A 20,867-nucleotide genomic window follows, 5' to 3' on the forward strand; every position below is an offset into this window, starting at 1 on the left:
TTCCCCCAACAATGAAGCAGCAGCGTAAAACAATGTGTGATGAACTGACCATAAGCCCCATTCCCTCTTCCCCGCTGTGCCGCCCGAGGTGGGGGGAAGGTGGTATAGATAATGTCAAGCCTGGGAAGAGGGAGGGGTGGAGGGAGGTTATCTTGTTCTCTGTCTCATTATCCTGCTTTGGTTTTAGTAATAAATGAACAGTTTTCCCCAAGTCAAGTCTGTTTTGCCTGTAACAGTAATTTTAAGGACTTCTCCCTGTCCTTATCTCAAACCTCGAGCCGTTTTTCTTATATTATGTCTCCCTATTCTCTCAGAGGATGGGGGCAGTGAGAGAGAGACTGCGTAGTCTGGTCCTGATTGGGGGTAAACTATGACATCTGCTCATACCCCATTTCCAGAGCCTGAGCTCTCCTTCCCCTTGTTACCTCCCCAAACTTAAAACTAGTAAATTCCCATCTTCCCGTGTCTGGGACTGCAGATGCAGTAATGATATGGATTGTAAATATGCTCAGCTCAGCAACAGCTTGAGCCAGGCAGAACCTTAAGAGCAATTACAACTTTTGATGGGGTTTTTATGGTTTGTCTTTCTTTACAGACCAACCACTCCTGTTCTAGACACCTCTATTTGGTTCCTTCCACTGGGAATATTGGTATGAGTGTGTTTAAACTGAGTTAAATGGGACCTGAAAGGCAAAGAATTCCAACATTGTCCTCCCAAAGTCTGACATGTATTTCCCTAGAACTAGAAATGTTATTATGTATAAAAATCCCTTTGGAAGAATGTATTAACTAGTATTAATTAAAGCCACTCTGTTTTAGTTGTCACTACCTGTCACAGTGCACAGGTGGGTTCAGGATGCAAAAAAAAATCTCCCAAGTTCAGTGGAAGGAAGATAGAAGTAGTACTAAAATAGTGGCAGCTCTCATTTGGACCTCTTAGTAAGTCAGGCTTGTTTTAAACCTCGTGGGACTTTTTTTGCTATATCATGTCTCCTAAATGAAACAACAAAAAAGTAAGCCACCTTCCTAGTCCCTCACCACTGTTCTTAGAATGGCTAATGGTTAGCAAAGCATATAACAGGATGCGTGAGAAGTCTTGTTTGGGACAGTACTGCCACCTGAAATCCTTTGGTAAGAAATTCCATCCCATTCCTAGCTTTCAGCACTCATCTACCTGGAGAGGGAGTGTAACACTATAACCGGAACATTAAACCCAGACCTACGGCCAGGGGGAGCTCTAGGTATGTGAACAGCCGGGATGCGGACAGGAACTGAACTCTAAAAAGTCTGGCTTCTCCCAGCAGCTCATCTCAGTACTGAGTAGCTGCTGCTGTTACTGCACTAAGACCAAACTCTGCTGAACTTGAAGGAACGGCAGTTATAATGCCTAATATGAGTCTTGAAAAGAGTCAGAATGACCATTGCCTGGAATCCAGCTGAGAGACCTCTCCCTAACACTGCACGTAGATGCCTTGACTGCGAAGCAGTACTCTGCTTAAGGAACCATTGCAGACTCCTCTAGAGCTCTCTTTTCAAAGTTGTGCCAAGCAGTATTTTAGAAAGGATGCACCTAGTTAAAAAAACTGCACTAGAACCTTGTACATGCAATGGTCTAGGAAACCCATTTCTGACACCCTGAAACCTCTCTGGAGGTCATGGTACAACTGTGAATCAAAATGCCGAGGCCTGGACATGGCAGCAGGGGAGACTGATAGGGACTTAATTAATGTCTTAACATCGCTAGACGATGGAAAGAACCAAACCACACCATCAGCAATAGAAATTACATGAGATGTTTGGTTTTGGTTTTTTTGTTGTTGTTGTTTGGTTTTGGTTTTTTTTTTTTTTGAAACCACCATGGATCCACAGGTGATATAAAATTGACAGCAAATTTATAGTGTTATTGTTTATTTACTCTGCTCTGAGTTGGAGGCGTGGAAATCCATTTTCCTGCTGCGTATCCAGACCCCAGTTCCACTGGACCGGGATCGCACAGCCACCAGCCCCACGAGGACCTAGTTGCCAGCCTCACTAAAAAGCAAAAACTGAACTGTTTTGCTGAAGAAAAAAAAAGGTCGCAAAAAAATGAACAAAATGCTTAGCATTTTGATGGTGCTTTATCTTGGGGCATTTATGATGTTATGCATTGCAATAGTTTTGTTGGTTTATCTTTGTTTACCTTGTGATTGTCCTTGCAACCAATCACTCACTTCTTCTGATCTCCCGGAGCCATAAGCCTCAAACTCAGCCTGGGACACATGCTTATATGTTAAGATCATTTATTCAGATAAAATACTCTTAATAGCTATAAGATAAGATAAGTGTTGTTATTGAGATATGTTAAGATCATTTAGTTAGATAAGATATTATTAGCATTTAGATGTCTTTGTACACTCATATAAAGTTTAGGAAAGAACATTTCTTTCTTTCCTTTTAGTTTGGTAACTTGCCTGACAAACAATAATGTTTAAAATTGTATATATCTTTTAAAAAATTTATTATTATTCTTTTCTCTTTTTTTTTTTCTCTCCTTTCCTCTATCACTTACGCCACCATGGAACCCTCTCCCTGGGGCAACAATGTTGAGCCACGGGGTGGTGTAAGAGACTGTGTCGAATGTTTGTCTCAACACTGTCGAAATGCCAAACCACCACTTAAGCAATGGAACATCAGTTAAACCACGGGCCCGTTATCTTGCAAGCCAATCCCTGATCTCTTGCAAGCCAGTCAAACCACAGGACTAGAGGCTTCCTGTTTTAAGGACAATGAATATGCAGTGAGAGAACAATAAAAGGACAGAAACAACCAACATCAAAAAGGAAATCATCATCAAAAGAACCATCATCGACGGAACTATCATCGACAGAACCATCATTGAAGCAACATAGGAACCAACATCGGAACCAGCATCGGACGGAACGTTTTCCCACTGAGTGAACTGGACTGTCGGGACACCGCAGCTCCACAGTGGTAGCTATTGCAACAAAACTCTTTTCCCTCTTTCCCTTCTTTCTTTCTTTCTCTTGCATTTGCAAACTTCTTGTTGGGCAAATAAAGTTACCTCGTACTTGACTCCGTTTTGAGTCTTAATCCTGTTCCCGAGAATATGAGCAAAACCACGCTCCAGTGTGTGAGAGGTCGGTCCAGCCACCCCTAGCCTCCCAGACTCATCTGAGCTTGGCTAGAAAGCAAGGGGGCCTTCCTCTCATCCAAAATTGGAGCGTGACAGAGACATGCAATGACTGTAGCATATGACCTAAGAGGGTCTTCATAAAACTTGACCAGCACACTCACAAGACTCTTCAAATGAAATGAAACCTTAAACTACTTCTTCAACTGTTTTTAGGATGTAATGTGTACAGGTTATCCCTATCTTTCTCAATACAAGCTTTCTCTTTCCTAATCTCACACACCCCCAAACTGATTCCCCTCTATTGGCACTAACCTGACTTCCAAGGAAGCAAAGACATGCTCAGCTTGTAATTATACTAAAATATATATCAAACAGAGCACTTGTTGGACACTTTCATGTGTCACATTTTTCTGGATTTTGACTTACCTGAGAGCAACTAATTCCAGTAACCAGTGAATTCTAACTTGTTCAATGCCGCCATGGGGAACAGAAGAAATGTAGGCAAGGTTCATCTCTTGGTCTTTGCTGAGGTCAAATAGGTCAGCACGGCTGTGAGGTAAAGGAGGGCTTCAAAAAAGGAGGGACAGAAAAGAAACAACACATTGCAACATTAAGTAGCAGCCCCACTGGGTATCCAAAGATCCCTCCACTAAGTCCCCAGACCACATGCAAGATCCTCCCTGACACAAGGACTACTGTCTACTGTGAGATGAAAGCAAAATGGAGTTGTAGGTTATTTGGGCCTAATTGGCTACACATGTAGTTTAGCAAAGCAGAACACAACTCAGGTGCATCTCATTGCCACGCTCAAAGGAAAGTATTACAAGAGTCATTGCTGCACAGGGAGCAACCTCAGGCAGCAGTGGCCTGAAAAAGCCATACAACGGCAGTCATCTTGTCTCTGAGTAACTGATGATAAAGGGAGCTCAATATCCTTTAGGCTTTGGAGTGGAAGTCAGATTTTCTCAGGTCTGTAATAAGACAAATATGGGCGTCACCTCCCTCCTGAAGTCCATGCAATGACATCAACTCCTGCTCTGCTGAAGAAGCTACACTTACTGGAAGAAGGACTAGACCCTCAGAGCCTCCACATTCTTCAGCCATGTTCAATTCACCCCTAAGCATAAGGCAGCACAGGAGTATGTGGTTTGAGGTTTCTATGCGTGATGCTGAAAGCAGTTTAACCCGCTCATGGCTATACAGCAATGACCATGTTAACGCGACTTTGGTGTCTACTTATTCCACCAAAATTAACAAAACACTGGGGCAAATTTCTGCTGCCTCTATCTCCACAGATGGAGGGAGATCTCATTCCCATCCTCCACAAGTCAGAAACTTAGAACATTGCCCAGTTTGCTGGGTTTGGGCATCCTTAGAAACTCTCATTAAGCCTCCTGGCAACATTCAAATTCTGAATGTTAAAACATTTGTATTATAAGAAAAATAAAACAGTACTGTCCGCAAGGTTTGGTAAAATACTTCCACATGTCTTCACATTGCAAAGAGTTGTCTTGTGCTCTAACTACAGACTGCATAATAACCACCTACATGAACAACTAATACAGTTTATAGTTTGCCTGCTGTCATCTGTCTCCTCTGAAAGGTGGGTCATCTCTGTGCTGACTGTAATAATGCTGGGAAGAGTCATACTCTCATTCTCTCCTCCTCTGTCCTCCTCCACATATTCATCCCACCTCCAAGGACCCAACTGAATGAACCTACTACTGTAGAATCATTTGTGCCCAAATGGGGAAAAGCCTGATCTCACCTGGACAAGAACCTGACACAACTTTTGTCCTAGCTAAGATGCTGCCTATCTATTACCCTATCTCCTTCCATTACCTGAAAAAGCAGATCTTGATACAGATTACATCCTTGTAGTGCTTCCGCACCAGGAAGACAGTGTGTGGTGGATGTGTCTTGCAAGAAGAACGCCTAGAACTAACAGTCAAGGAAGCTTTGGCCAGACCTATTTAGGGACTGTGACAATGGAAACATCAAAAAGGAAAGGGAATGAGCTCCGAGTATCAACATACACGCTGTTCTGGGGAAGAGGAGGGACTTCACACATTCGAGGGCCCTGGAGGCAAGGGAGCAAGTCAGAGAGGGGATGGCAACAGGCTATGTCTTGTGATCTGCTTTGCCTACATCAATTGGCCACATCCTACAACCAGCTCCAGGCAGGTAACACGCAACAAGCTAAGTGGCAAAGGGCAGCGACATGCCGGGCCCTCTGACCCAGCAGTGGCAGGCCCGGAAAAGCCTAGGTTCCTCCAGAAAGGCCGCGTCCTTACAGCCCGGGCATCCTTTGCACGAGGAGGCCAAGGCAGCTGGCTCTCGCCCCGGCTGCTCCTCGCCAGCGGTGCGTGGCCTAGCGCCGGCCGCAGAGCTGTGCGCGCTTACCAGAAGCCAGTGCTCCTCCAAAAGTGCTCCAGGGGCCGCTGGGCTCGCCGGACATCCACGTACACCACGTACCCGGCGAAGCCCGCGCCCAGCTGCACTACCAGCCACAGCAGCGGCCCCATCGTGACACGAGGAGCCGAGCGGAGCCGAGCCCGGCCGAGGGAAGCCGAGCCCGGCCGAGGGAAGCCGAGCCCGGCCGAGGGAAGCCGAGCCCGGCCGAGGGAAGCCGAGCCCGGCCGAGGGAAGCCGAGCCCGGCCGAGGGAAGCCGAGCCCGGCCGAGGGAAGCCGAGCCCGGCCGAGGGAAGCCGAGCCCGGCCGAGGGAAGCCGAGCCCGGCCGAGCGAAGCCGAGCCCGGCCGAGGGAAGCCGAGCCCGGCCGAGGGAAGCCGAGCCCGGCCGAGGGAAGCCGAGCCCGGCCGAGGGAAGCCGAGCCCGGCCGAGGGAAGCCGAGCCCGGCCGAGGGAAGCCGAGCCCGGCCGAGGGAAGCCGAGCCCGGCCGAGCGAAGCCGAGCCCAGGCAAGCGGAGCTGAGCCCAGCCGAGTGTAGCCGAGCGACACCGTCGCGCTACTGACGCACCACGGACGCGACGCTAGGCGCCTACTCACGGGGCGACGGCCCCCAACGGATCCAGCCGCAGCGGTTCTCGCCGGCTCTGCGGTGTTTAATTCGCTTCAGGAAGCGCAGCTCGGGTAGTTCGGATGATAACGTCTCCACCTGAAGCTCGAGCGCCTCGTACTGTGTTGTCGTGGCTCTTCTGGCCTGGCTGGTGGCCGGGAGCTGCTTCTCTGAAGTTGCCGCTCGGTGTGCAGTCATTGCCGTTGTCCTTGCCGTACCTACCACACGAGGGGAGCATGCTCCTATGCTATCGTTGTGTCCTTGGGCTCTGTGTTGACAAAGCTGTCGGAAAGAGTAGTATTCTATAGTGGTGCGGGTGATCAAAACAGCCTTCCCCGGAAGAACGTGTGAGCAGAACTGAAACCGTTTGTTTGTTTTTTTTTCAGGCTATACGTATTTAAGGATCTCAGTATGGCAAAGAGCTTTAAATGCACTTTATAATAGAGAGGCTGTAGATTTGCTTTCTAAATGCTTCTTTCTTATGGCATGTATTGGAAGGCTGAGTTTTCCCTAAGGATGGGACTCTCAGCATCCTTCTGTTTTATGTATGGTACTGCCCTTGGGAATCTCTCCTTTGCCAGCTAGGAGAGAAAAGTGGGGAACTGGGCTTCCTTTCCACCTCCCCAAATACTGCAGTAGTATCTAATTTTGTGTTCATTGGTTCTGGTTAATTGTGTGAGTGAGGCACTCCAGTCTGATTTCATAGAATCATAGAGTAGTTTGGGTTGGAAGGGACCTTTAAAGGACATTTAGTCCAACACCCCTGCAAGGAGCAGGGACATCCCCAACTAGATCAGGTTGCTCAGAGCCTCATCCAACTTGGCCTTGAATGTTTGCAGGGATGGGGCCTCCACCACCTTCCTGGGCAACCTGTTCCAGTGTTCTACCACCCTCATTGTAAAAAATTTATTCCTTATTTCTACTGTGAATCTCCCTCCTTTCATTTTAAAGCCATTACTCCTTGTCATATCACAATAGGCCCTCCTAAAAAGTTTCTCCCCATCTTTCCTGTAGGGCCCCTTTAAGTACTGAAAGGCTGCTGTAAGATCTCCTTGGAGCCTTCTCTTCTCCAGGCTGAGCAGCCCCAACTCTCTCAGCCTGTTCTTATAGCTCCAGCCCTCTGATCATCTTCAGATGATCTGGACTCTGGACTCTATTCCTCTATTTCCAGTAGAGGCTTTGGTTTTAGCAGGGGAAATCATTGGCCCCTGTAACAGTACCCGCAGCAGGGAAACTGCAGAGAGCTGCCAGGCAAAGAGCTGGCCTGCAGATGTTCTCCAACAAGACAGTAAAGTGACAACTATGTAAATCAAGGCTACCAGTCCTAGTGGAGCAGCCAAAATTTGCCACCCTAAAAGCTCTGGTATGTCTGCCCCTTTCACCAGAGCTCTCCCTGAAGCAGTTGTGCCAGAGCTAGCAAAAGGGAAGTCAGACAGATATTTACTCCTCAGCTCAAGAATATTGCAGGTAGGAAAAGACTCTGCACAAGTAAGTTTATGCCATGTGTAATCTTACTTGAGCAGGGAAGTTTCCTGTTTCACAGGAGTGACTAACTGGGACCTGTCTCTAGAAATTGCAAAGTGACTTGGTTCTGATTGCTGATATGTTATTCCTCTGTTTGCAGCTTCATCTGTCTTTGGTCCCTGTGGAACTTGTGAGCTTACAAGAATTACAGGCTCAATGCAGGCAACAGCATTACACGCTGGAGGCTCAGGCAGGAATGGCAATCTGGCATTATGACTTGACTCTGGCAAGTGGGATTTCCCTAAATTCCCCATGGATGCTCATGCTGTGGCTCAGCTCCAGTATTCCAATGCCTTGGAAGAGCAGCAAGGCCCAAGCTGAGCTCTAGTGAGGTTTCCATGCAGGATATTTAAGAAATTCCCTTTATGTTGACAGTTTGGCAGCCAGGGCTTCCACAGGGGGATACTTTTCTCCTCCAAACTCTCTGTGTTCTGGGAAGGTGTTAAACCACTCAAGTGGGATCTGGCAGCCTCGGGGCCAGTAGGCAGGAGTGTCAGCCCTGTGCTGCTAGCTGCATCCTGAGCTGGAGCAACAGCTCCCTTTGGGATGAGTGCCGCTGCGTGGCCTGCAGTGAGGGCTGTACACATTTTGCCAGGTGGAAAGGATGGTGCATGGCTGGGAGGACCACACTGACATTGCCTCTCTTGTTGGCTTCCCCTCCAAAGGGATAGGCTGGCGGAGATGAACACCTGACTACCAGTGTCATACTGTGGTTTGTTGCGTATTAACAGCAACTCTGCACCTTGCTGCTTTTAAGTATGGAGGGTTCATTGTGGGGCAGGCACAGGTACCAGCACCTCCACCACCTAACTGCAAGGGCATAGAAGCTATTGCTTGCAGAGGAAGACAAGGTGTCAAACCAAAACTATGTCCCTTGGCCCTTCTCAGACAGGATATCAGGCATGTTGCAGAAAGTCCTGAAACACAACAGAGCCATGGATGCAGGTGGCACTCTGTTGTCATTTTAAAAGAACTGTCTGTTTGAGCTCAGGGAAAGACTCTTCCTCAGGAGTCTGACAAGACCATGATCTCCAGAGCATTTCCAAGAAGGTCTTTCTCAGAGTAAAAGTGCTTTCTTTCTTATTACTTAGTTTACCTAAGATGTGATCAAGATGTCTTGTTATCACCTCTGCAGAATACCACAAATTTAAAAAGTGTTATGGGATGCTTGCAATTCTAGGCACCATCCATGTACTTATGTCTAATATCCCAAAGCTGGATACCTTCAAGGACAGGATTTGACGTCTCTCTGCATTGCTGATACCTGTCATTCTGTCCTGGCTTTCACCCAATTAGCCTGGGGTTGCTGAATAAATGCTTTGTCATTTTTCCAGGGACATGGACCTTATAATCCAGATGTCACCTCCTAACCCACCTTGATTCAGTGTGACTCAAGGAGGTTGCTTTGCTGCAGTTCAGCATTGTACATCTATTTTTTGTCTTCAGATGTAACATAGTATATATAATTCTGTCATTACAACTATTAGGCCAAGGGCTTTACATTAACCTGACAGTGTGTTGTCTTGGCCTGAACTTGTTTTAGCTGTGGTAATGATTCTTTGGTGGTTGAGTGACTGTTGCCTAAATTTTTTTCAGCTTAGATTAGTGAATAGCATTGAATGTGAAATCTGTCAGGGTGCAGCAAGGGCCAGCTGCTCCCTTAGGCAGAGAGATCCAGGGGTCTAACAGGGCTGGCAGGGGCCTCACCAAGCCCCATCCATTGCCTCTGAATTGAGGAGCAGGGCAGGCACTGAAGTGGCAGATGTGGTCAGCCCGGGGTCCAGAGCATTGAACCTGTACCAGGCAAATTTATGGTGACAGGACAGCTCTGAGGTCAAGCTGGAAAGTCAGTCTACAGATCAGCGTCCAGATCAACGAGGTCCATGGCTCAATGTAGGCACTTCTACAAGATAGCTGAGGTAGAGATTAAAGGCCCCAGGCTGAGCTGAAGTGGGGGTCCTGGCCCATGGGCAGGGGCTGTAGGTGGGGGCCTCAGAGGAGGCTGGTCAGGGTCATTGAGGGCTATTAGTGCACTTAGGCCCTGAATAAAAGTCTGTCAATACAGACAGTCATTGCGTAGTTCCTTGTGTTAACCGAAGTTGGGGAAGTTGTGTTGCAAACAGTGGCAACACTTACGTTTTGTTGATGGAGAGAACTACTGTGGAGATGCAATGTTCTTCCTATGCTGGGTTATGTACTTGTTGTGGTTTTGCTAGTGAGGGGGGGCCTAAGGTGGTAGCTTCCGTAGGAAACTGCTAGAAGTCGCTCCCCTTTGTTCAGGGGACTTGGCCAGGCCTAGGGTGGACCTGCTGCTGGCCAAGGCCGAGCCGATTGGTAGCAGAATGTTCTGTGATAACGCCTCTGCGATAACATATTTAAGAAGGGAAAAACAGAAAAAAAAGAAAGAAGAGAAGATGTGAAGAAGCTGAGCGGGGGCAGAGGCGCAGAGGGGGAGGTGCAGGCCTCATGGGCCTTGCAGGCCTCACCCTCTGGCCTCTCGCCAGGCGGCCGACTGGGCCCGACTGCAAGAAGTGGAGAGGAGATGAGCTGGATGATGTGAAGAGATTCTGAGAGGCGTCTGCCAGCCTGTTGTGAAGAACTTTTCTTGTGAGAAGAATGGCTGCAGACGCCAAGGTCAGTTCAGAAGGAGGGGGAGGAGTAATGTGGCTCCTGGCCAAGATTCCCCTGCAGCCTGTGGTGACAACCATGGTGGAGCAGGTTGTCCCCCTGCAGCCCATGGAGGTCCATGGAGGAGCAGAGATCCACTTGGAGCCCGTGAAGGACCCCACATCGGGGGAGGTGGATGCCTGAAGGCGGCTGTGGCCCGTGGAGGGCCCGCTGGGACAGCCATTCTGGAAACACTGCACTCCATGGAAGAGATGACCCATGTTGAAGCAGTTTCACGAAGGACTGTGGCGTATGGGTGGGACCCCACAACAGAGCAGGGGAGGAATGCGAGGAGTTCTTCCCCCGACCATGAAGCAGCAGTGTAAAACAACACATGATGAACTGACCGCAACCCCCATTCCCTCTTCTCCCCTGTGCTGCTCGGGGGGGGGAAGTAGTAGAGATAATGTTAAGCTCGGGAAGAGGGAGGGGTGGAGGGAGGTTATCTTGTTCTCTGTCTCATTATCCTGCTGTTTGTAGTAATAAATGAATAGTTTTCCCCAAGTCGAGTCTGTTTTGCCCGTAACGGTAACTTTAAGGATTTCTCCCTGTCCTTATCTCAAACCTCGAGCCGTTTTTCCTTATATTATCTCTCCCTATTCTCTCAGAGGATGGGGGTGCAAGAGAGAGACTGTGTAGTCTGGTCCTGATCGGGGCTGAACTACGACAGTACACTTCTTCCTCAGAAGTATTGTGATATTGGGCTTGATGCTGGTGTGTGCTTCCTCTGCACTTAACCTGAGAGGGAAATAAATCTGAAAGATTTTACTGCTGGTTGTAAAATTCTGTGTTTACTCCACGGTCCCTGAGCAAAGAGCTACACTGTGTCCAAGTGTCAAGGTTTAACTGGGATCTAATAAAAACAAAGCAGACTTTATTAACAAAATGTACCAAAATAACCACAAGCAGGGCTCAGACAACCACCCCTAGCCTACCTGTGGCGAAGAAATTGGCATGCCAAGGACTCAGCTTGTAAACATGTGGAGATGGTTCCCTCCCATGTCAGACATGACGATTTCCTGGGAAGCCTTCTGGGCAACATGGTCTTTTTTGAAACTGTCTCTGCTGGCTGTCACAAAGATGGAGCTGAAAGCATGGCTCTGGCCTATTCTTTTTACTTCACTTTTCGGCTCTGCTGAGCAAAGCTTACTCTGTACTTATGCACAAAGCCTTTGTAATGTTCACACAGAGTGACCTTGAAGTTAGAACAGGAAAAAACAACTCTTTCCCTCCATCACCCATGCAATGGGCAAAAATGTGAATGACCAAAAGCAGATAAGAGGGCCATGTAGCTTCAGAAGAGCACATCTGTCAGGAGCTTGGTTCTGAATATGGGGAGGAAAAAGTGCCTGCCGGGATAGAAGAGAAAGGATTCACGCCTGTGTAAGGACCAGGTAGAACCCTGTTGAGTTAGCTTTCATTGCAGATCTTGTGCTATAAAACACGGTCATTTTGGTAGCAGTGCAGCAGCAGCAGAAGCAGAAGTGCCCATCAGAAGTTTTTGGTCTAGTTGTAGGAGGAAACCGTACTATCTGCCACTCTATGATTCCTTATGTGCTTTGGGTCTGAACAGGACGGGGTGGTCAATCTTTTATTCTCTCTTAGCAGCTTTTTTCTGCATGAGTGGGAACCACAAAAAACCAGAAGGGAAACTTTTAAATTCTATGGTCCAACAGTGGAAGTGCTAGTGCTACCATTCAAAGCATGTTAACTAGTGGACCTTTCACAGTATTGAGTTGCACTTCACGGTACTGAACAATTGGAAATTGAGTCTAGTCACTTGTAGCAAAAGCAAATTCTTGAACTATGGTTACAGTTTCCAGGTGCTCCCAGTTGCTATAAGATTTGTGACAGCATCTGTTTTGCAGCTAAGCCAGGATAGAGTATTTATTATTTATATGTCTGTTCTTAACAGGTCAGTAAACTTATAATATGTTGTTATGCTTGGTAAACAGAATCCAACAGACACTTTTTTTTGTGTGTGTGAATTAGAATTAAAATTATCTGTATCTGGTCTGACAGCAAGTCTTGGAAATCTATTATGCTGATTGCATTAATATCAAGGATGGTTCATCGTTTGAACTTTAAGTTCAGGTTAGATGCCAGTCAACATATTAATTAATATAAGTTTGGAAGCCTGCCTCTAAAATGGAAAGGCACAGGATTTACACATTCTCACTTGTTTCTTCTACAGGGTGTTTTGTGTGCACTGTGGAGAGGCAGAGGCAAAAATAATAACAAATCACAAAGTGCTCTACAAAAATCAGAACAGCTGCTCTTTGAGTCCTTTGAAAAGCTTTCATGGGCTCATTTTGTCAAAACAAGTCAGCCTAACTGTACTCAATTAAAGCTGTATTTCCATTACAATGCTATTTGCCTCTTTGACACTGAGTATAGCCTTAATTTCCATATAAGACCTCCTGTGGCCATCACATGAACTCATGAGGCAGCTCTTCCAGTTAGGAACCATGTCAATAATTGAGAATATAAGTACTCTCCCAGCGCTGTGTTTGTAAAGTGGATAAAGAAAACTAAGGGCATTGGGCCACCACCCTTTTCAAAACAAGGAATAAAGATGTTTTCCTCTGGCATATGCTCTTCTCAGGTGTAGGTCTGTATTGCTCATAATCAGTCAAGAAACCAAAGTTCAGAAATAAATGCTCTGGCTTTCACTCTGCCATTGCTACAGCAAACATGTGGTTTGTCTCTAATCCCTTTTATATCCATCTTATATAAGCCTTAATTAATGTTTAATTCCTTACCAAAGTCTTCCATTAGGGACTCAGTTTATTCTGGGAGGCATAGGGCCATCACAACTAACATGTATCATTTCTTTGACAGTTTTATGGTTCAGTTGGAATAATTTGCAGAGCTGTCCGTCAGTATCTTCCCTGCAGCTTTGCAGCCTTTCTATTTTTGTCATGAACTGTGGAACAGGCCACTAAGTGATACTTAGAAACTAGAGGAATAAAGTTCAGAAAAGCCACAGGAAATACTTTACCTAATGATTTATTAATTTGTTTTACTTTGTTTTGCAAAGGCCATTGAAAGAGGAGCTGTGCTTCAGAGACATCTCCTTAGCAGTGCAGGACTTGCAATATTTTTCTGCTACAGGTTTACACAGTTCTCCTCATCGAGTAGTAGCACTGTTACTTCTCTGAAGCTGGGTAGAGGATGACAAACACCTGTGCTGTCTTAGCGTGGGCTTGACAGTGCACTGTGGAAGGCTGGTAAAAGCCTTTGCATTCTCCAAGTGTTTGGACATCATGTGGTAGGGCAACAGCAGGAGAGAAGAGAAGAGATGTCAACAACTTCAGCCATTTGGTAGCTCTGCAAGCTCATTGCCTTGCAAAACAAGAACAAGTCTGTGCGCTTACCCCTCCAGGGCTGTTAGACAGGATAATCTCTAGCTGTCTGTGGAATGGCTATGCCTCTCCTCTGTGCTCCTCAAAGATCTCTTTAGGTACTTGCATACAATTCTCAGGCATATCCCTTCCCTCACACTGCCTGGTTTAGACTCATAACAGACCTTGTCTCTTGACAGATTTATCTGTAGTTGCAGTTATACACAAGCCATAAGTAAATGGTGACAGTTTGTGATAACCTTCTAATTTCATTGCCATTCCAAATTATAGTGCAGAATGTTCGTGCCAGCATTTCATACAGCTTCTTCTAAAAGAGGGATGACCAGTCCCAGGGCAACAGCCTCTTGCCAGCTGCTCCACCATTTTATACAGTGGTCTCTAGAGGCTTTTTGTAATGGCAGGGAGAGCCTACTAAAACATAGAGTGAACTCATGTGAAAAGAAAAGCTTGGGATTTGCACCTCAGACTTGTATTCATGCTTAACCTGATACAGAATGAGAGAAACAAGTCCAGAAAAGTATGTGTGCATAGTGGTACCCAGGCTAAAGCAAGATGGACTTGTTGGGTTGCTTGAAAGATTGTTGTTATGCTTGCCCAGAGAGTTCAATTTGAGATGTAGATTATACTTGGGGTAGGTTATTCATGGGAACACTTCTCAGGTAAGGTTTTCCTGTTTGCCCAGTGGTAGAGCGGATGTGCTCAAGTTAACTGAGTACTCATTTTCAAGGAGTGGAACTCTTAACACGCTTGTTGAACAGGACACAAGTTTTTGAACAGAACGCAAGGTCATCCAGCTTCAGAGGTTTGCAGATGCTTCCTTCTTTTGCACAGTTAGACTTCTCAGTTTTACCACTTTCTGAAAATGAACTGGTAAACTCCTTGGACTGGAGCACAATTGCTTTCCTCCAAAGTGCAAAGCAGCTTTAGAAGCTCAACAGACCAGTGCTGCACACTCATTTGGGATTTTATGGGTATATGCTTCTGTACCAATACATGCTGTGATGCAGCCTAATCTGGACAGGACAGACTCATCAGAGGGTTTAGATTAGCATAGTGCCTCAGTTTCAAGTATGCTTTGCACTCTTAGGGTCCAGCCTATCAACATTAGTAAAAATTCATATGCATGCACACACACAAACACACAGATATATATTGCCCTTACCAGGGAAGTCAGCTCTCAATTTCTTCTCAATCAGAGAAGAATATCAGAAAAGAAAACAGAAGAAACCGAAGAAAATCAGAAGAAACAGAAAGAAAATCAGAAGAAACAGAAGAAAATCAGAAAATCAGAGAAGAAAATCAGACCAGCAAACAGGTCTCCTTGGAGTGATGACATCTTGTATTATCATTTTTGTACATAGTGGCTTCATTTTTGTTCATGGGGTGTATTTTACTGCTCCCAGATTTCAATGTTACTTACTCCTTGCAGTTTTTATCTTACCAGATGGGCGAGAAAGGATGTTTTTTGAGGGGAAAAGAGGATGCAAAAGAGCAGCACTGGAATCTCTACTTTCCAAACCATATCCTCTTCTTTGGCTTGTATTTTTCAAATTTCAGCCACACTAATAGGAATTTATTCAGAGTCATTGGAATCTTTGAGTTAAAGGGAAAAGGATGAAACAAACTATAGAAATGATAGAAACAAAATAGAACTCAGTAATCTCTTTGATAGCTTTTTATGTGACAAGTAACAAAATGTTCTGTGGGTACAGGCTACCAAGGCAGTAAAATCTAGAGATGTTTATCAGACTGGCTTAAATTTTTTCTTTTTTTCGCCTACCACAATTAATCATTTTCTTTTCAAGAGAAATCACTTTGAAAAATACAAATTAGGATACTTGAAAAATTTCTGAAAAAGTAGCTGGTAACTGCTGTAGAGGTGGCTGAGCAAAATGAAGTGTCTTTGCAAAAAATATATCTCTTCTTCAATTTTTGCCTTCTTTCCAAATTTGACCTTGTCTGAATTGCAAGGCTTCTAGCTATCTCTTAACTAGGGGGTCCTGTTGGCTGAGCGAGCAACATTTTAGTTCCAGCAGACGTTAGCTGTTGCTGCTGCTCATTCCTCATGAGTCTACTTAGGGGATTTAACACCTTGCTTTTCCTTGTTAAGCCGCAGCTCATTAACAATGTAAATATGTTAGACAAGCAGTGACGTGCTCTTGCCTGTCTTGGTGCTGATGTTTGACATGGCACCAACTTGCTGTGATGCCCAGTGAATCACAGTTGCCACTTTCTGTCACTTCTTGCTCTTCCTCATATTTTCCCTTGATGTTTGCATTTGTTGCCCTGGAACTTTACAGTTGAATTTGCACCCCTGAAGCCAAGGGTGTCCTGCCAATTTATATTTACCTTCTTCACTACTTTTGATTCAAAACTGCTGGACCTTTTGTAGTATGTATGAATGACAATCAAAATCTGCCTGGCCTGCTCTGCACATTCCAGGTCAACACATGCTTCAGCCTTGATTGTGACTGCATATTTATATTCGTCTTTCCACAGGTAGTGCAGGCTGAATTAAGATGTTCTTAATAAGGTGCTACTGGATGCTCTGCCAAAAAGCAAATCACAGCCTGACTATATTGCTGACTACAATCATATGTTTTGCTCCAATTTTTGCTTCATTAGATATCCATGTAGATAAGTCAGGAGCTCAAATGTATATATATACAATATTATAGTTAAAATGCCTTAAGGCACATAGCATAGAAACTAGCATAGAACCTGCTGGACAGCCTCTGGAGGCCTGCAGAGGAATGGTCGTATTTTTCCTCACTTCTGTCACCCAGTTTTCTCCTTAAATAGAAAAAAAATTATTCCTATTGTTCATGTAAGTCTGCGCTATTATCAACCTGAACATCTTCCTTTTTACTTCCTACTTTGCAAATTTTAGGGGATGTTGGGTGGTACAAGCATACAGCAAACAGAGAGTCTATGCCAGTCTTAGAGTCTAGAGAAGATCTAAGAGTCAAAGCATTGTTATCTTGTTGTGCCAGATGGAACAAGGGGAAGGAAAAAGTTTGGGATCTCTCTGCCCTAACCTAAGCCACGCAGAAGGCAGAGTTAGCTAGCCCCTGGCTCTTAGATGTCCAAATTCTAAGTCAAGCTCTGCAGCAGCAAATCTGGTGATAGAGAAAGCCTTGAAATGGATATCTCATTTCTAGCTAGCTAGAGTTAGATGGAATGAATCCCCCATTAAGCAGTTTGTCTACTTCTCCCTGAAGTAAATATAGGAATATCTTGGCTCTGCCAAAACCTCTGCTGAAACTGCATCACAAAGACTGTGGCATGGCAACTGATCACCAAACACTCCTGTCTAATCCCAAGCCTATGCACAAAACTTTAAGCCGGTCCCCTTCAGACATTGCCTTGCTTATAGTTAATAGTCAGTGGCAATACTTGTGTAACTAAAGCAGATGATGGTTTTAATTTATTTTTCCGCTTCCTCCCTCTCTCAGTCACAGTGCTCATTATGAAATTGCTGTTATCCTTTCTTCCTTACAAATGCTTTTTCAGAGCACAACAGACAAGATAGTTTCTGACCATAATGACATCAGGCTTTCTCTGTACACTTTTTGGCCAGAGGCACAGGAGGTATTGATGGTTCAGCCTGTCCTAGAAACGTCTGAACTCATAAGGTTCAGAAAACCATACTTTAAATGAAGTGTACAGATCTCTGTAGCCATCAGACAGTCATTTAACAAAAATGAAGCGTTGCTACATGAAGAGGAAAGTCAGTCAACTTTGCTGATGGCCTCCATGCCTCCCTCACTAATATGAAGGTGGACATAGGAGAGCCAGACAAGTCCTCCAACCTACCAAGGACAAGATCCTGTGGCTTGGCTCTTATTAACCTGAATGCACTCATTTGTGCTTTCAGTTACAGAGTTACTGTTTTCTTGGTGAGACTGCTCCTCACATAGCAGAGGATAGATTTTTTTTTCTTTCTTTCTGAATTACCAGAAGATTTGGATCTTAATTTGTCATCCATTTAAATGGGAATGGGCAGCTGGTCTTCTTTGACAGCCTTGAAGTACTTTCCTTCCAGATGCAAACATAGCCCTAAGAGGTTAAAAACTCCTAACTCAGGCACCCGAAAGTAACGTGTTTCAGGACTACTGGAGCTTTGGTTACTTATACTGCAGTGTCTTTGTTCTTTGAACCTCTGCAGGTGGTGATTGATTAAAATTCTGTCAGTCTCACAGCTGTCTTTCTCAGTACACTTTGTTTGAGAGCCAGCAATTAAGTAATGAATAAAGTCAATTAAAAATATTTTCAGCTGAAGTCTGGATTTTTGGCAAAGTAGAATCATAGAATCATAGAATAGTTAGAGTTGGAAGGGACCTTCAACGGTCATCTAGTCCAACCCCCCTGCAAGAAGCAGGGACATCCCTGACTAGATCAGGTTGCTCAGAGCCCCATCCAGCCTGGCCTTGAACGATTCCAGGGATGGGGCATCCACCACCTCTCTGGGCAACCTGTTCCAGTGCTCTACAACTCTCATTGTAAAAAATTTTTTTCTCATATCTAATCTAAACCTACCTCCTTCTAATTTAAACCCATTACCCCTTGTTCTATCACAACAGGCCCTACTGAACAGCTTCTCCCCATCTTTCCTGTAGGCCCCCTTGAGGTATTGGAAGACTGCTATCAGATCTCCCCAGAGCCTCCTCTTCTCCAGGCTGAACAGCCCCAACTCTCTCAGCCTGTCCTCATAGGAAAGGTGCTCCAGCCCTCTGATCATCTTTGTGGCCCTCCTCTGGACCCTTTCCAACTGGTCCATGTCTTTCTTGTGTTGGGGGCTCCAGAACTGGATGCAGTACTCCAGGTGGGGTCTCACCAGGGCAGAGTAGAGGGGCAGAATCACCTCCCTCGACCTGCTGGCCACGCTCCTCTTGATGCAGCCCAGGATGCGGTTGGCCTTCTGGGCCGCAAGGGCGCATTGCCCACTCATGTTGAACCTCTCGTCTACCAACACTCCCAGGTCTTTCTCCTCAGGGTTGCTCTCGATCCAATCCCCGCCCAGCCTGTATTTGTGCCTGGGATTGCCACGACCCAGGTGCAGGACCTTGCACTTGGCCTGGTTGAACTTCATGAGGTTGGCACGGGCCCACCTCTCCAGCCTGTCCAGGTCCCTCTGGATGGCATCCCTCCCTTCCAGCGAGTCGATGGCACCACACAGCTTGGTGTCATCGGCAAACTTGCTGAGGGTGCACTCTATCCCACTGTCCATGTCGCCGACAAAGATGTTGAACAGGGCCGGGCCCAACACGGACCCCTGAGGGACGCCACTGGTGACCGGTCTCCACTTGGACATTGAGCCGTTGACCACCACTCTCTGAGTGCGGCCATCCAGCCAACTCCTTATCCACCGAGTGGTCCATCCATCGAACCCATGCCTCTCTAGTTTAGAGAGAAGGATGTCGTGCGGGACAGTGTCAAATGCCTTGCACAAGTCCAGGTAGATGATATCCGTTGCCCGTCCCTTGTCCACCAATGCTGTTACCCCGTCATAAAAGGCCAACAAATTGGTCAGGCACGATCTGCCCTTGGTGAAGCCATGTTGGCTGTCACCAACCACCTCCTTGCTCTCCATGTGCCTTAGCATGGTTTCCAGGAGAATCTGCTCCATGACCTTGCCAGGCACAGAGGTGAGGCCGACCAGCCTGTAGTTGCCCGGGTCTTCCTTGTTCCCCTTTTTAAAAATGGGGGTTATGTTCCCTCTCTTCCAGTCATCGGGGACCTCACCAGACCGCCACGACTTCTCAAATATGATGGCCAGTGGCTTGGCAACTTCATCCGTAGTAGTTCTGTTTGCAGACAGATGGCACCATTTTCTAAGGGTAAAAGGGTCCTCTCCCTGCCCTTCATATAAATTAACCGAAAATTGAAATATTTCACATAGGAGGCATATCATGATGATATTTCATGGGAGATGTCACTTGGCTGCTTGCTTTTCTGAGGCTACTATATGTCACTGTAGTCATAGCGTGCTCCTCTTCTCCTTGCTAGGAGCTCTGTCAGAGAGTTGAGGTTTGTCTGAATACTTCTTTTTATCATTTTTCATTTTTGACTAAAAGGAAATTAAAATGGCCTGTGAAAATGTGCATAATGTTCTGACAAGCTGTAGAACTGGGCTCATAAAAATAGCTCTGGGCTGTTTGAAACAACACTGCTAAGACCTGTTGGCACAAACTGAGTACAAGTTCTGTGGCACAGTGCAGACTCAGTTTTAGAATCATAGAATCATAGAATGGGTAGTGTTGGAAGGGACCTTCAAAAGTCATCTAGTCCAACCCCCCTGCAAGAAGCAGGGACATCCCCGACTAGATCAGGTTGCTCAGAGCCTCATCCAGCCTGGCCTTGAACATTTCCAGGGACAGGGCTTCCACCACCTCTCTGGGCAACCTGTTCCAGTGTTCTACAACCCTCATTGTAAAAAATTTTTTCCTAATATCCAATCTAAATCTACCTTCCTCTATCTTAAAACCATTACCCCTTGTCCTATCACAACAGGCCCTACTGAACAGCCTCTCCCCATCTTTCTTGTAGGCCCCCTTGAGGTACTGGAAGACCGCTATCAGGTCTCCCTGGAGCCTCTTCTTCTCCAGGCTGAACAGCCCCAACTCTCTCAGCCTGTCCTCATAGGAAAGGTGCTCCAGCCCTCTGATCATCTTCATGGCCCTGCTCTGGACATTCTCCAGCTAGTCCATGTCCTTCTTATGTTGGGGGCTCCAGAACTGGACACAGTACTCACCAGGGCAGAGTAGAGGGGGAGAATCACCTCCCTCGACCTGCTGGCGACACTCCTTTTGATGCAAGCCAGGATGCGGCTGGCCTTTTGGGCCACAAGGGCGCATTGCCTGCTCATGTTGAGCTTCTCATCCACCAGCACTCCCAAGTCCTTCTCCTCAGGGCTGCTCTCAAACCATTCCCCACCCAGCCTGTATTTGTGCCTGGGATTGCCACGGCCCAGGTGCAGGACCTTGCACTTGGCCTGGTTGAACTTCATGAGGTTGGCACAGGCCCACCTCTCCAGCCTGTCAAGGTCCCTCTGGATGGCATCCCTCCCCTCCAGCATGTTGACAGCACCACACAGCTTGGTGTCATTGGCAAACTTGCTGAGGGTGCACTCTATGGTGAGGGGTCTGGAGCACAAGTCT

The 20,867-nt window shown here is 46.2% G+C and overlaps 2 protein-coding genes across 5 annotated transcripts in view; one reads left to right on the top strand and one right to left on the bottom strand.

The window, feature by feature from the left end:
- Nucleotides 1-5,752, bottom strand: part of IDUA (alpha-L-iduronidase) — a 47,449-nt gene extending 41,697 nt beyond the window's left edge. For 2 of the 4 annotated variants that reach the window (XR_015261432.1, XM_086770357.1), the window contains exons 1-3: nt 5,537-5,752; nt 4,976-5,074; nt 3,560-3,700 (exon numbers count right to left, since the gene is read on the bottom strand). Coding sequence is in view for 3 of the 4 variants with exons in the window: in XM_086770357.1 (XP_086626483.1) it covers nt 3,560-3,700; nt 4,976-5,074; nt 5,537-5,658 (362 nt within the window). In the remaining variant the exon portion in view is untranslated. Of the gene's footprint in view, nt 1-3,559; nt 3,701-4,975; nt 5,114-5,536 lie in introns of all 4 variants that reach the window. The other 2 variants (XM_086770359.1, XM_086770358.1) reach the window with 2 other exon arrangements.
- The window catches only part of LOC104474853 (purpurin), a 226,954-nt gene that overhangs the window by 54,546 nt on the left and 151,541 nt on the right, over nt 1-20,867 (top strand). The window lies entirely within an intron of this gene.

The sequence above is a fragment of the Chlamydotis macqueenii genome, chromosome Z, assembly GCF_036417535.1.
Source record: "Chlamydotis macqueenii isolate bChlMac1 chromosome Z, bChlMac1.mat, whole genome shotgun sequence".
Lineage (NCBI taxonomy): Eukaryota > Metazoa > Chordata > Aves > Otidiformes > Otididae > Chlamydotis > Chlamydotis macqueenii.